This window comes from Sphaeramia orbicularis, chromosome 17 (genome assembly GCF_902148855.1).
Source record: "Sphaeramia orbicularis chromosome 17, fSphaOr1.1, whole genome shotgun sequence".
NCBI classification, from domain to species: Eukaryota; Metazoa; Chordata; class Actinopteri; order Kurtiformes; family Apogonidae; genus Sphaeramia; species Sphaeramia orbicularis.
Genome location: NC_043973.1, coordinates 31138322 through 31154411, shown reverse-complemented (window position 1 = coordinate 31154411; position 16090 = coordinate 31138322). Strand labels below are relative to the sequence as shown.

At 35.0% G+C, this 16090-nt stretch overlaps 1 protein-coding gene across 1 annotated transcript; it reads right to left on the bottom strand.

Annotated features, from left to right (window-relative positions):
• Positions 1–291: 291 nt before the first annotated feature.
• tmem236 (transmembrane protein 236) lies at positions 292–13152 on the bottom strand. Its single transcript, XM_030160104.1, has 4 exons — positions 12899–13152; positions 10549–10621; positions 6518–6641; positions 292–1171 (listed from the first exon to the last, which is right to left on the bottom strand). The coding sequence occupies exons 1-4, from the start codon at positions 13150–13152 to the stop codon at positions 537–539; spliced, it is 1086 nt and encodes a 361-aa protein (XP_030015964.1). The 3' UTR covers positions 292–536.
• Between the last annotated feature and the right edge of the window lie 2938 nt (positions 13153–16090).

Genomic DNA, 16090 nt, shown 5'->3' with positions numbered 1-16090 from the left:
TTCCTTGAGATCACAATAGTCTGTATGTGGAACCTGAACTAAAACTAGTTCAACACTCTTGGTTGATTATATCTTCAGTGTAATTTTTTACACTATCCAAGTTCATCCCGCGGGCCGGACTGGACCCTTTGGCGGGCTGGATTTGGCCTGCGGGCCGCATGTTTGACACCCCTAGGTTAAGCAAACAAAGTGTGTTCTGTCCCTTTGTGGTGTTAACGTGTACATACAGATAAAAAAAAAAAAAAATGTAGCAGAAAACATAAAATGATGTATCAATAAATATAATTTGGATTCAAAAAGCACTTCATACAAAAAATACCAAGAAATCTAAATAGGAACTACAATGAATGCCTTTTTTCTTTTGCATAAAAACATTAAATTTTTCCGTCTAGATTGGATTGAATGGGCTTTGAATAAGATTCCTGTTCTTTGTCAGTAACAGCACCATGTTTCTGTGGAGCCGCACAAAACTGCACCAACTGTTGATCCACGTCAAAGGTGATCTTTTCACCGACAACAGAATGGACTACTCCTCCTCAAAACATGCTGTGGCTTCGGAATATCTTCAGTTTAGTCAGAAATGTAAAGTAAATATAAGTCAGAGTGACTAGTACATTTTTTAGTGGGTACAGTACAGGGGTTACATAGCCAAACACAGCAATGAGAGCTACCCGAATGATAAAGAAAGGAAAGTCCTGCAAAGCAACTCCTGCAAATGACAACAGGGAGTTCTGAGGTGTGACGGCCATGCGGAGAGTGGACATAAAGGCCAGGATGTAGACTGGAAACACCCAGGCTGAATAGAAGACCGATGGTTCACCTCCTACTCTCACCATCTCCACAGTGTCCAACCAGAACATGAAGCTGTCCACAAACACCTCTGACCTCCCATCCTTCCTCCACAGGAAGCCCAGATGGCCTGAGTGGGATCGAGGTCGTGAGGATGAGGAGTACAGATAAGCAGGTGTTCTAGTGCTGAGTGTTGAGCGGCCGGGTGAGCCCGTGGGGTCCTGCCATCTGCCTGTGGCACTGCCGTTCCTGGTCTCTGGCTGGCCGTGGGTCAAACCGTTCTGGCCTTCATGGGGGTGCAGCTGGCCTGATACAGTGGTCACTGGTTCCAGGTGGGTGAGGATGGGGCCTGGAGCGGTGATGTCCACATCCAAGTCGTCTGCTGCACATGACAAAACACCTTATGTCATCCTGCATGCATGATAAGGATATTACAAAGTCCATGTCAGCGGTGACCGTTAGGGATGGGAATCGATAAGAATTTAACGATTCTGATTCCATTATCGATTTTGCTTATCGATCCGATTCCTTATCGATTCTCTTATCGATTCTCTTATTGATTCTCATTGGGTGAGGGAATAAAAGAGTACAAACGGGTGTGTCTGCATCAACTGTCTTTTATATTTCCATCTGCACAGAAAATATAACATATACAGTATGTACAAATAATAATAACAGATGATGCAGGGCCTGGTTTGGGGGGGGGGGGGGGGGTTGTACAGTGAAAGTGAAACTAAAGACTCTTTACTAATTCCTCTATTGCCACATTTCCACTACATGGGACCGGTTCGACTCTGCTCATCTCCCGTTGTTGTGCACCTCATGTCCTTTCCCCTTCCTTCAGAAACTTGTATTTGAGGGGGTACGACGTTTGTTGCCCACACCAGAATCAGAACTGGGCCCAGATGACGGCCTGGTGTTCACTCTGCCACTAGTTTACAAGCACCGCTAAGTAGTGAATCAAATGACTCCCATGCTGTGGACAAATGTTTGAGGATATTGGCGGAGTCCACCCTTCTGAAGACATGGAAGCTTTGACAGTGTTCCAGTGGACCTGGTGTCGTCTGTTTAGACCGTTTCTGCCTCAACACCATGTTGACTACGTTCTGACCAAAACAATGCAACATACGCGTGACATCATCGCGCATGCACAACGAAGGCGGAATCGATAAACAGAAACATTAAGCAGGCAGACAATTCCAAGGAATTGAACTACTGGGATTCTCAAAAAGAACTGGTTCTCGATTCCCATCCCTAGTCATGGTCATCTTGTGTCTTTTCTCACTGACATCAAGCGATTCTGAGGAAAATCTGGTATTTCCACTGATGTCATCACTCATTTCCAATCCAATCCAACTTTATTTGTAAAGCACTTTAAAACAACCACAGTGGACCAAAGTGCTGCACAGATAAATAAATAAAATATTTTAATACAATGTAATAATATAATATAATAAATAAATATTTACTCCCTTCAGTTCCGTGTTTGAGTCCATCATTCACCTGTTCTGGCAGGTGGATTCTGCAGAGTTTCTGTAAATTGGCTTAAGAGTCTGGTTTAGACCAGCTCTAAATGTAAAGTGTCATCAGAAAACTTGTTATGATGTGACACTATATAAATGAAACTGGACTGGAATTTTGACTTAAATCCATTCGGTGCAGCCGGTTCTACAGTATTTGACACAGTGCATCATTGGATCCTCAGTTCAGATAAAAGAAAACCAGTATGGTAAAGCATACTGAAGGTATTATGCATCTTTGCAGGGACTCACAGCGTATCTACAGCATGTCCCATAAGCCTTAGTTTATGTCCATTACTTACTGTAATCCTCGCTGTGAGCAAACATACACCCAGTCAGCAAACACACAGGAAAGCCTGTTTTTAACAGATTAGCATGCTGAAGTTTTCTTCTAAGGTCCACTCTGTGCAAAACATTCTAAAGTACTTCAATAACCAATAAGTGGCAATTAGGAGGTTATTGAGGGAAAACTGCCGAGTAGCTGCAGAATATGGTCATGCAGAGTAAGGCCTTTTATAATTACAAGCTCACACCATATATGCTCCTGAACACTTTGCTAACAGCTGCTAGTAAAAGGTGAGTGTGTAGAATAATGTAAAGAGCATCATACTTTGTCAAAATAATTTCATTCATTCATTTATTCATTTTCTGAACCTGCTTTATCCTCACTAGGGTCACGGGGGTCGCTGGAGCCTATCCCAGCTACTTATGGGTGAAGGCGGGGTACACCCTGGACATGTCACCAGCTCATCACAGGGCTGACCATATAGAAACAAACAATCACTCTCACACCTATGGACAATTTAGATCAGGGGTGTCAAACTCACTTTAGTTCAGTTCCACATTCAGCTAAATTTGATCTGCAGTGGGCCGGACCAGTGAAATAATAACAGAATAATATATAAATAATATCAACTCCAAACTTTTCTCTATGTTTTAGAGCAAAAAAAAGGCAATTTACATTAGGAAAAAGTTCACATCTACAAACTATCCTTTCAAAAGATGTGAATAACATTAACAAACTGAAAAAATAAATGTAATTTTAACAGCATTCTGCCTCAGTTTATCATTTACACATGTACATTATAACGTACAGATCACAATGGATCTACAAATACACAAAACATTTAATAACAAACAGAATATTGGTCAAATTGTACTTGCTTCTCTTAAGACATTTCAGGTTATTCACATTTTTTGGCAAAATTATACTTTGTTTTAGTGCAAATACATGAAAATATTTACATTTACAAAGAGAAACATTTGGAGTTGTCATTATTTACATGTTATTATGATAGAATTTTACTGGTCCTCCCCTCTTGAGATTGAATTGTTCTGAATGTGGAACCTGAACTAAAAGGATTGCTCATATCTTCAGTGTAATTTTTGCATTTCACAAATTCATCCCAAGGGCCGGACTGGACCCTTTGGAGGGCCGGATTCGGCCCCTGGGCCGCATGTTTGACACCTGTGATTTAGATTAAAAGATTAACCTATCAGTGCATGTGTTTGGATGGTGGGAGGAAAATAATATCAAATTAAATCTAAATGAGTCACTGCAGGTGTCATTGTTCTCAAACAGACATGCTTTCAGAGCTTTTGTGGCATCGTTTAGGTTCGTTTTAAAATACAGGGTAGGTGAAAAGTAACTAGGCATTAGAAATTACTTATAGAATTTTTAGTATCGCTGAAATCATGACGAGAACATGTTTTAAACAGATAATACAAATGAGCATTTCGTCGGCTTCCTGATAAAACCTGCTATGGGACTTTTGGCAAATTTTACAGGAGAAACAAAAAACTGTTTATATAACAGGAAACTGAAATATGACAAAAAATATCTGTTCCTTTAATGTTGGTACTTATGATGGAATGTAAACAACTTTCACAGGAGACTGAAATTTGAAGATATAATAGGGGAGATAACAGGTTTTTATTCCCAACCAAAAATGTCACTTAGCAGGTTTTATCAGGAAGCCGACGATTTCTGATTCTGATGATTTTTTTCTTATTGTCTTATTTTCTTCTCAATGATATCCCAGACGTCCTTCAGAAGGTTGTTCATTCCATCCCTGCACATTTGAGGAAACTGGTTGACACTACCGGTGCTTACATAGAAATATAAAGATTTACTTTCATTTTTCCATGTAATAAAGAACATAGATCATTTGTTTCAATACATTTATAGTAGGAATATGGACTTTATTACCAGTTTTTAATGCTTAGTTACTTTTCACCCACCCTGTAGACCAGGGCTGTCAAACTCATTTTGGTTCAGTTCCATATTTAGCCCAATTTGATCTGCAGTGGGCCAGACCAGTAAAATAATGACATAATAACCTATAAATAATGACAAATCCAAGTTTTTATTTTTGTTTTAGTACAAAAAAAAAAAACCCAATTAAAGTATGAAAATATTTACATTTTACAAAAAAGATGTGAATAACCTGAAAAAAACAGAAATTTCATTTGAAAAATTACAGCAATTTTTACAATATTATGCCTGGACTTATTATTTCTACATGTACATTACACACAGTGTTCCATAAACATTTGGTAACAGGCAGAATATTGTAAAAATTTTGGAGTTTGGAACTAAAATTTGAACAATTTCTACAATATTACATCTCAGTGGATCCATAAATGCACAAAACATTTAGTAAGAGGCAGAATATTGATAAAATTGCACATTTCAGGTTGTTCATCTTTGTTTTTATTTATGTATTTATTTGCATTTTATTATGAAAGAATAGTTTTGTAAATGTAAATATTTTCACAGTGTAATGTTATTTTTTTCACTTAAATTTTTTCCACAAAAACTTGTCATTATTTATGGGTTATTGTGTTGTTATTTTTATTGTAGGTCACATTGGTCTGTATGTGGAACCTGGACCAAAAAGATTTGGACAACCAGGTTCATTCAGGTTAATTTTTGCACTTTCATCTTGCAGGGCCGGAATGGAACCCTTGGTGGGCCAGATTTGGCCTCTGGGCTGCATGTTTGACACCTGTGCTGTAGATAAAATGCATCACAACTATGTCAGTGCAAGAAGGGAAACATTGAAATACTACATTAACCCAGGTTTGATGAAGTTTAGGAGGTGTGACATAATTTGGGTAAAGATGTATGAGCTGTCATTATCATTAAAATTTTTGTTCAAAATTAGTGGATGTTTCAAAACAAATTTGCAATCAATAAAATTACCAAAAATAAACAGATACACAATTTTTGTAATCCATATGTTTTTTTTAACCCTTTCATGCACAGTGGTCACTCCAGTGGACAGTTATTCTCCAGCTGTTCTCTTGTATATTCATGGGTTTTGTTGTTTTAGTTCCATATCAGCCAAAGGGTCCAGTTCGGCCCCTGGGATGTTTTTGCCAAGTGCAAAAATTCCACAGCCTTGAATTGAATTAAGCAAAAACAAATTTAGCTTAAATTAAGGAAAAATCTTGAACTAAGCCAAAAAAAATCTCAAATTTAGCAAAAAATCTTGAATTAAACAAACAAACAAAAAAAATCTTCAATTAAGCCAAAAAAAATCTTCAATTAAGTAAAAAAAATCTTCAATTAAGACAAAAAAAAAATCTAGAATTAACAACTTCAATTTTTTCTTTGTTTTAGTGCAAAAAATAACATTAAATTATGAAAATATTTACATTTACAAACTATCCTGTAACACTAAAATGTGAATAACCTGAACAAATATGAACCTGAAATGTCTAAAGAAAATTCAGCACAATTTTAACATTTTTTCTTCCTGTTCCTCAGTGTTCAGTGTCTTTGTAGATCTGATCCATAATGCACATGGACAAATGATAAGTTGAGGAATAATATTGTTAAAATTGCACTAAATTTTCTTATTTTTGTTTAATTTAAATTTCAGTTTTTTCACGTTTTTTTTTTTTGGATAGTTTATAAAAGTAAGTATTTTCATAATTTAATGTTTTGGGTTTTTTTTTACACTAAAACACAGACAAAAATTTGGAGTTGTCATTATTTATAGGTTATTCTGTTATTATTTTTCTGGTCCGGTCCACTGCAGATCAAATTTAGCTGAATATGGAACTGAACTAAAATGAGTTTGACAGCCCTGGTATAAAGAGTGTAAAGGTGTGCTTCTTTTGTATTTCTGTTGAATCCTTTTAGTGTCATGTGGTGCAACGTTAAGAAAAACAAAAATCCCAACCACCCCTCCCATCCTTACACTGTCCCATGAGCCTGCAGGGGCGAATCCTCTCTATTACATCCACACAGATGAGGGAAAAAAGCACCAGAGAAACAGGCAACTCTGTGAAATGGTCCAGCCTGTGTCCACCGTCCACCTGCACCTATAGGAGGATCAATAACAACAAAAGACAACGTGAGCTCAATAACAGCACAAATATTGATCTGCTTCTTAGAAATGTTGGAGAATGAAGCTCCATTATAGCATTTGGCTGCAGTGAAAAGGAGGAGCTCCTGAATTCCACATTTTATGAGCCCGGCCGATTTTATTACCTCATCATCACAGACATTAGGATGCCACTGACTCTACTTAATTCAAGATTAAGAAATATAAGATGAATAAATATATCTGACAGATGTTGTTGCCAAGTCGTTACAGTTAGATCTTCTTATTTATATCCTTGTCGCTACAATGCAACACAAGACATAAATCGTCCCTTGAGAATCAGCTGGTTCTATGTCCACCTTTCGCAAAAATGGAGTTAAGCATATCAGGACATTCTAAAACCATTTCAGTTTGTGTCCCAAAGTGTCCCCAAGGTTTCAAATCAGGTAGTTCAGGAACACTTTAGTTGAAGGTCTAGTTTATAATGCATTAAGTGCACATTCATAAGACATTATAATGTATTTATAATGCATTATAAAAGTCATTACAACAGTTTATGATCACGTACAACAACTTATACCAAGGTTAATAAAATATTATAAGTGTAGGCGTAATGTATTATAAATTCAGCTTTCATTATGTTTTATACATCCATACCAAAGTGACAACAGTGTTTGTAGGAAGAATCTCAAATCCTGGGTTACAGAACACATTAGCAATTGTATGATATTATAACACAAGTATGATGACGTATGAGCAGTATCTGCTGGCTCTGAGTAAAGTGGAAGTCAAAAATTACACATCCAAGTGTTCTGAATAACTCTTTATTTTGCAAAAACAAAACATTAAAAGAACAGAGACAGTAAATAGAAGTGTTACATGTTGCTTTATACTTAAATAAAAAATAATGTGGCAGCTCTAAATCTTTGTTAATTCAAACATATACTTTTTAAAAAATAAATAAATATGAAATCCCTAAAATAGATGGGTATAGGGACCAGTGACAAAACCTAACAAAAGTTCCCCACCTAAAAAAATAAATTCCTTCACACTGCTTTGGTATGGATGTATAAAACATATGAAAGCTGAATTTATAATATATTAGGCATACACTTATAATACTTTATTAACCTTGGTATAAGTTGTTGTACATGATCATGAACTGTTGTAATGACTTTTATAATGCATTATAAATGCATTATAATGTCTTATGAATGTGCGCTTAATGCATTATAAACTAGACCTTCAAATAAAGTGTTACCGGTAGTTCTATGTCCAAGAGGAGCCAATCAGGGGCCAGACCTGGATCATGTGACATTCACTCAAAAAAGATGTATGCTCAGAAAATACATGGAGGGGGTCTGAAACTGACTGAGACATGTTTACTTTATGCCTTTGATGCTTAAGTAAGGCATTTGGATACTGGGAAAAGTTTGAAATGATTGGTCTGAACAGGGCTGTCATGGAAATAGTTTTGTTTAATGTTTGTTCAAAGTAGTTCAGTGTTCAAATGTTGCATTTTTAGACGGGCAAGGCTGTCCCAGAGTCAGGTGTGAGAAGGAGGCTCATAGATAAACTTGTGTATTTGGTAGTCATTTTAGATTTGAGTGTATGAGGCATTTGGACTCAAAATGTGTCATTTCTGGATCAGTTTTATTTTTCATCCTTTCGTTCTTTCGTACTAGATTTTGCTCAAGTGGCCAATATTGTCCCGGCCTCAGGTTCAAATGAGAATTTGTCTCATTTACAGACTTGTCATTGATTTGATAGAATCGTTTTATCTGTGAATGTATATTTAATTTGGATGCAATTTTTGCATTTTATACACTTTTTTTCTCATTTTTATTTTTTATGTTATAGATTCTGGTCCAGTGGGCAATGTTGTCCGGTGTCAGGTTCAAATGAGAATGTGTCTCATTCATCCACTTTTATCTATGAGTGTACCAAGCATGTTCAATCCTCAGCCATCCTCAGTCTTAAAGGTGGTTCATGGTGTTCCACATCATTTGCCTCCATTCCACAACTAATTCTCCTGCCTTTGAGGATTGAAGTATGGCTGGAAAATGGTTGTTTGCCATGAAAACTGAGTGAACACAGTTTCCTCAGGTCCTCCAGGTGTCCGAACACGTTTATTCACCATTCTACCTTTAACCCTTTCATGCATACTGGTCACTACAGCGGACAGCCATTCTCCAGCTGTTCTATTGTTTATTCTTGGGTTTTGTTGTTTTAGTTCCATATCAGCCAACACAGTGGACACTTATGCATCCTCCCAAACACTACAGTTCATACAATTATTGTAACTTTGCTGCTCATGATAAACCTGATCTGCAGTAACATGTTTTAGTGGAAATTAGTTGCTAATTGTCATTAGACTGTCATTAACAGTTTTCTGAAACAATTTTTTTTTTTTTGCTTATCCTCCTGAGACCCAGCAATGCATTTTGTCCTCTAAAGGGGACAAAAGTTTGACAGTTTTACTCAAAAAATGCTGTGGATTACAAATGACATTCCATTAAAAAATCAATAAATAAATGAAAATTATTTTAATAATATTTCTGAAAAAACTGTTGCATTATGTAGTTTCCAATCAAGACAATTTGTTAATGTAAAAAAGCTAAAACTGTCAAATTCCTGGGTCTCAGGAGGATTTTATCTCCATGAAATGAGTAATAACTAATATTAGAGTATGATAAAAATGTGAGAAAACATTTGCGATTTAGCAATTAGCTGCATTAAAAATGTTTTTATTTCATAGTTTTCACATAGTATATCACTTTCTGATGATGGGTTTTAAATACAGGTTTCTTTGCTTCAAAACTTAAATGCATGGTGTCCAGCTGAGTGGATGTTTTTGTAACTCCATGAAAAATATTTTCATTAAAAAAAATTCCTTTGCATTGTTTTTTCATGCCTAAAGAGGAATTAAAAACACTCAAGAAAAAAAATATTGACTAAGGTTCTCATAATTCATGCATGAAAGGGTTAATGAAAAAGGACAGATGTGCTCATTTTAGTTGTCCACCTTAAATACATGTGGATTGGAAAACACCAGCAGAGGATGGTTTTTAATGTTGCATTTTGTGACATCAGTGTAAAATCCATGTAATCACTGACTAAAACGTTCTTAGTTTGTTCATAACTTTTTTCAAAACATCTCTGGTGGACATAGAACTTCCTGATGTGGATCATCAGTGACACCTGTAAAGGCACCAGGTCCTCTGGTGGACATAGAACATGTGGACCAGGGCCAACTTCCAGACCTTGGAATCAGAAAGTTCTATGTCCATTTGTAACTTCTTCTATCTGTAAGCCTATGGAGATTTAGAACATGTGAACAATATGTTTAGGGTTCCTTCCACAGTCAACACTATTCCACACAAAAAGATGATTGATAACTCTGCAAATATCACAGATCAGACAGGTGACATTTACAAACTCCTTCTTCTCAAAATGAAGAAAAGTGGACATAGAACCAGCTGATTGTACAGGGACGAGTGTGGATTGGATGGTATTAAACTTTGAGTTAATATCCAACCACAGTGGGTTACTGAGTACTTCAGTCTCGTGATGAAGGGCCGAGTATTCTGTCAAAGTCCTCTCCTGTGCATGTTGAGAAAATGTTTAAATGCAACTTTTAAGAGCCACATTTCAGAGGACACAGAGGAGTTTGGTGACCAGCTGTATTTTTCTTTCTCTGTGGTGCAGCGCGCCATGTCAGACGTCACTCAGTGAATAATTATGAACATATTCTCACACACAAGGGGGTCGTAAAACGAGCTTGTGTCGCAAATGGACTGTTTACAACAAATATGCCCGTTGAAGGACCCCGTCAGAGCATGACCAAACAGAAACGTCAACAGGTGCCTGTGGATGACAGGATCGATCAGTCTTAACGGCATTACCTTGGAGCTGACTATTAAAATAGCAAAGCACGGAAATGTGCACAGGATGAGATATGCCAACGCTGTGGGTCTCCTGAAAAACAAAAGAGATGATTTAGATCCTATCTGTCGCACATAACATCGCAGAATGACAATTGTTTTGTACTCCTTTTTACTGAATGAACTGCATTCTCTCATATTTATTATTCTTTTATTACTGTGTGTTTTTTCTATCCATCACTACAGTAGTCTGACTGAATGTATTTACTCAAATCCTGGACATATTTACAACATCCTACCTGTTTAGAATAATATTTTACATTTTATAGGCAGATATTGCATTTTTTACTTCACTACATGCACTAAATCAGGGGTATCAAACTCATTTGAGTTCAGGGGCCACATACAGCCTAATATGAAATATAGTGGGCCAGACCAGTGAAATAATAGGATAAAAACTGATAAATTATATCAACTCCAAAGCTTTCTCTATGTTTTTGAGTGAAAAAAGTAAATTCCGTAATGAAAATGTTAACATCTATGAACTATACTCGAACATAACATAAACACATATGAACAACCTGAAAATTCTTAAGAAAAATAAGAGCAATTTTAACAATATTGCACCATAGTCTATAATTTATACGTGTGCATCACAACTTAACAGATCACAGTGGATCTACAAATACACAAAACATTTAGGAACAGGCAGAATATTGGTACAATTCCACATACTTTTCTTAAGACATTTCAGCTTGTTCTTATTAATTCAGGTTATTCACATTTTTTGTCAAAGTAAATCTAAGCATTTTTGTGTAATTTTACTTTGTTTACACTAAAACAAAGAGAAAAAATAGCTTTTTTCATTATTTATGGGTTATTATGATGGTATTTTACTGGTCTGACCCACTTTAGATTGAATTGACCTAAAATGATTCGAACATCCTTGACTGTTCATATCTTCAGTGTAATTTTTGCATTTTACAAATTCATCCCAGGGGCCAAATTGGATCCTTTGGCGAGCCGGTTTTGGCCCCCGGGCCGCATGTCTGACACCTATGTACTAAATCATGAACAGATCTACAAAACTTGTAGTTTATCAAATTTAAGGCATAAAGAGTAAAAAGATCATTCTATACTTGCAAATATATGCACATATATTGTATTTTTTGATGTGAAACTTATCTCCTTATGGTGTAAAAACACACAGAGTCCAGTCCATACAAAATGGGTTTTAAATATATGGGCAGAGACATTAGAACTATTTCATATAAGTCATTAACTTCTGTCTCATAGACAGATGATGTGTGTTTGTTCAAATATAATACCTTATACCAGGGGTGTCAAACATGCGGCCCGGGGGCCAAATGCCTCCCGCCAAAGGGTCCAGTTCGGCCCCTGGGATGTTTTTGTCAAGTGCAAACATTCCACAGTCTTGAATTAAATTAAGCAAAAAAAAAAAAAAAAAAAAAAATTTAGCTTGAATTAAGGAAAAAAATCTTGAATTAAGCAAAAAAAAAAAAATTCTTCAATTAAGTTTAAAAAAATCTTGAATTGAGCAACAAAAAAAAAATCCCCCTCAAATTTAGCAAAAAATCTTGAATTAAGCAAAAAAAAAAAGTCTTCAATTAAGTTAAAAAAAAATCTTGAAGTAAGCAAAAAAAACTTCAATTAAGTAAAAAAAATCTTGAATTAAGCCAAAAAGAAAAATCTACAAGTAAAAAAAATATTGAGTTAAGACAAAAAAATCTAGAATTAACAACTTATATTTTTTTCTTTGTTTTAGTGCAAAAAATAACATTAAGTTATGAAAATATTAACATTTACAAACTATCCTGTAACACATAAATGTGAATAACCTGAACAAATATGAACAACCTGAAATGTCTAAAGAAAATTCAGCACAATTTGAACTCTTTTTCTTCCTGTTCCTCAGTGTTTAGTGTCTTTGTAGATCTGATCCAGAATGCACATGTAGAAATGATAAGTTGAGGAATAATATTGTTAAAATTGCACTAAATTTTCTTACTTTTTTAAATTTAAATTTCAGTTTTTTCAGGTTTTTTTTGTTTTTTTTTGGATAGTTTATGAAAGTAAGTATTTTCATAATTGAACGTTTTTTTCACACTACAGCAAAGACAAAAATTTGGAGTTGTCATTATTTATAGGTTATTATGTTATTATTTTCCTGGTCCAAAAAACAACAAATACAGATCAAATTGAGCTGAATATGGAACTGAACTAACATGAGTTTGACAGCCCTGCCTTACACCACAGGTAGAACATGTCACATAACTCTGAAAGACTTATTTGAGTTTGAATGGAACCACACCATGTACTTTATACGTGTGAAAACATCAGCTATACTCACCACTGTGAAATGTTTGTGATGAACCTGCGGCCCTTCATGATGACATATTTGAGTGGAACCCACACCAGCAGTGTGACTGAGGTCATATAAGCGATAGAGACGGCCACCACCAACCAGTAGGCTGTTAAATCCTGTCCTTTCATGTCACGTATGAGGCTGGCGAACCTCTCCATGATCACAAGCACCGGTACGACAAGGGCCGTGAACTGCAGACCCTCGTAGAGGATGAGCTTGACCACCTTCCCAGAGGGCATGGTCCCTGAACTCCAGCTGCTGCTGCTTTGCACTTGGAGCTAAAGACTGTGACAATCATCTCCCACTAAAGGAACTTGTCAAGTCGTTGGACTCTGTACACCCAGAATGCTTACAGTGCACAGGAGGCTGTATTCTTTTACTGCTGAAGTAATGAGGTGGTCACGCTCACCTTTTTTTGCTTTTTATAGGCTCACAAAGAAGAGCACTCCCATCCCATAATTTCAAGGAGACACTGTGCCTACAGATGAACTGGACACAAGCATTGGAAGTTATGCAATATAGTTTATTGTATCCAGTGTGCAATGTTATGTTTGTTGTCGTTGTCAATTTAGCTTCTTATTGCTTATTATAATAATAATTATTAATATTATATTCATTGTTACATACTTGTATTACTTATTATTTCTATATATTGTTGTTGTGAGTACTATTGCTGTTGTCACTTGAACTTTTATCCTGTGATTAACACACACACACACACACACATATAGTGTAGGGATGTAACCATATGAAAATTTCATATCACGGTTATCATTATTATCACGGTATTATTGAAATTGTGCTCAAAATGTTCAGAAAGTACTTAAACACACACTGAAATAATTTAACCAAGTTGTATTTAAAAAAATAAATAAATAAATAAAAAAAATAAATAATCGGCACAGTGTCCCTTCTGTTGCAGAAACATTCAAATATTAACCCTTAGTGGTCTGAGCCTATTTTGTCCGTTTTTCAGTCCTTTTGATTTTGCCTTTATATACTATGTAAACAAATGTTTACTATACCCATGTTTGGGATGGTTTTTTTTCAGCACAACTTCATCTATATCATCTGTCTATTATTTTTTTTCCACTTTAACCTACTATAAAAACACAAAAGGCCCTGGAAACATAAAAAAAATATAAAATCTGATTTGAAAAATGTATATAATTTATTGCATAAATAACACACAGATGCTTAACAAACCTTTTCAAAGACTTTAAAAGTGAATATTGGTTCCATATATTAGGTATATACAATTAAAATTGTAATAAATTAAAAATATACTCAAATATTTGACATAAAAGCAGATCTTTACAAAGGGTTTTTTCCCCTAAAAGTGCAGTAATCAAACACAGTTATCATGATAATTAGAATTAAATGGTAATACTAACCGTCTGCAATTTTACCGCGGTTTATCGTTATACTGGTAATCGTTACATCCCTAATATAGTGTATATAATATTGTAACAATTAGTTATTTATCATTCTATTATTATTATTACTACTGTTATTTGTTGTTTCTACTAGTACTTTCCAATGTGCAATTACCTGTTTTTCACTACTATTTTTATAGTTATTATTATTATTTTCTTATATTTCTTATGCGTACATATGGTGTTGTGCTGCTGTTGGAACCTCAATTTCCTGAGGGACCAATAAAGTTCTATCTAATCTAATCTAATCTAATCTAATCTAATCTAGAGCTGCAACCGATTAATCGACTCAAAGTGAGCCAAAAAAAATCCTTCAACCACAATTCTCCTGAATCAAAACTTTGTTTCCTTCATTTCTCTGCTGTTAAACATTGGTTCCACTGTTGTGTTTCACACGGACGCTTATTGTGACGCACAAAGAAACTTCAATTCAGGAAAACTGCAATAGAATATTTCCCTTCAATCAATTGGAGTCGATTAATCGAATTGGGACTTTTTGCATTGACTTCAAGCATCCAATCGATTAATCGGTTGCAGCTCTAATGTAATGTAATGTAATCTATAAAAGACTGGGTTACATAAAGATATGGGTTACACTCATTTTTGTTTAGTAAACCAAAACAGAAAGTAGCTGTATGTGAATAAAACATGTATAATATTGGTGTCCCAAAATCCTAAATAAGTAACATATTAATTTCTTCACTAAGGATGTGTGCCTCAGTGTTTTGTTCAACCTACAGAATGCTTTGACCATTAGTTCCATGTTGAACCTTATGTGCATGTGTCTCCCTCTAGTGGTAATGCAGAGAGGTGTTTTCTACAATAAAAAAAAACAAACAAAACTAAAATAAATCTAGTGTCTACAGAATCTCTTTAACCCTTTCATGCATGAATTATGAGAACGTTAATCAAGATGTTTTTCTTTATTCCTCTTTAGGGATTTAAAAAAACAATGACATTATTATTTTTTTATGAAGCTATTTTTCATGGAGTTGCAAAAATGTGTATTTAATTTTTAAAGCAATGAAACATGTATTAACTGATATACTGTGTGAAAACTATAATATAAAAACATTAAATGCTGCTAATTTGATGTTTTTTCACATTTTAACATACACTACAAACACAAAGTTATGGATATTTAAAATTTTTGGGGCTATTTTTTCAGTTGGGATTTTTGCACAACGCTTTTTACTTTCTTGTGTGTGAATTGAAACACTTTTTTTTAATGACCAGACATAGTTTTATTTACAAATGGCAAAAATGACACACACACACACACACACACACACACACACACACACAAAAAAAGAAATATCCTTAATTTTTTGTTTGTAGTGAATTCCAACACTAGTCACTTCATGAAGATAATATGCCAAAAAAAAAAAAAATTGTTGTTAATTACAGTCTAATAACAATAACAAGGAACTGATTTACACTCAAACATGTTAGATTTGGTTCATCAAGAACAGCCAAGTTACAGTAATGTTATCAATTGCAGTATATTGTGTTGGCTGATATGAAACTAAAATAACAAAATCCATGAATATACACGAGAACAGCTGTAGAATAACTGTCCACTGGAGTGACCACTGTGCATGAAAGGGTTAAAAAAAAAAAAAGTAAATTGAGCAAAATGCAGATATTTCTGTACATTTGGCCTGGTTTTATTGTGAATACCCATTAATAAGTATGGTTAAAAGAATACATACAAACAGCAGGATACAATTTTAGACAGAAC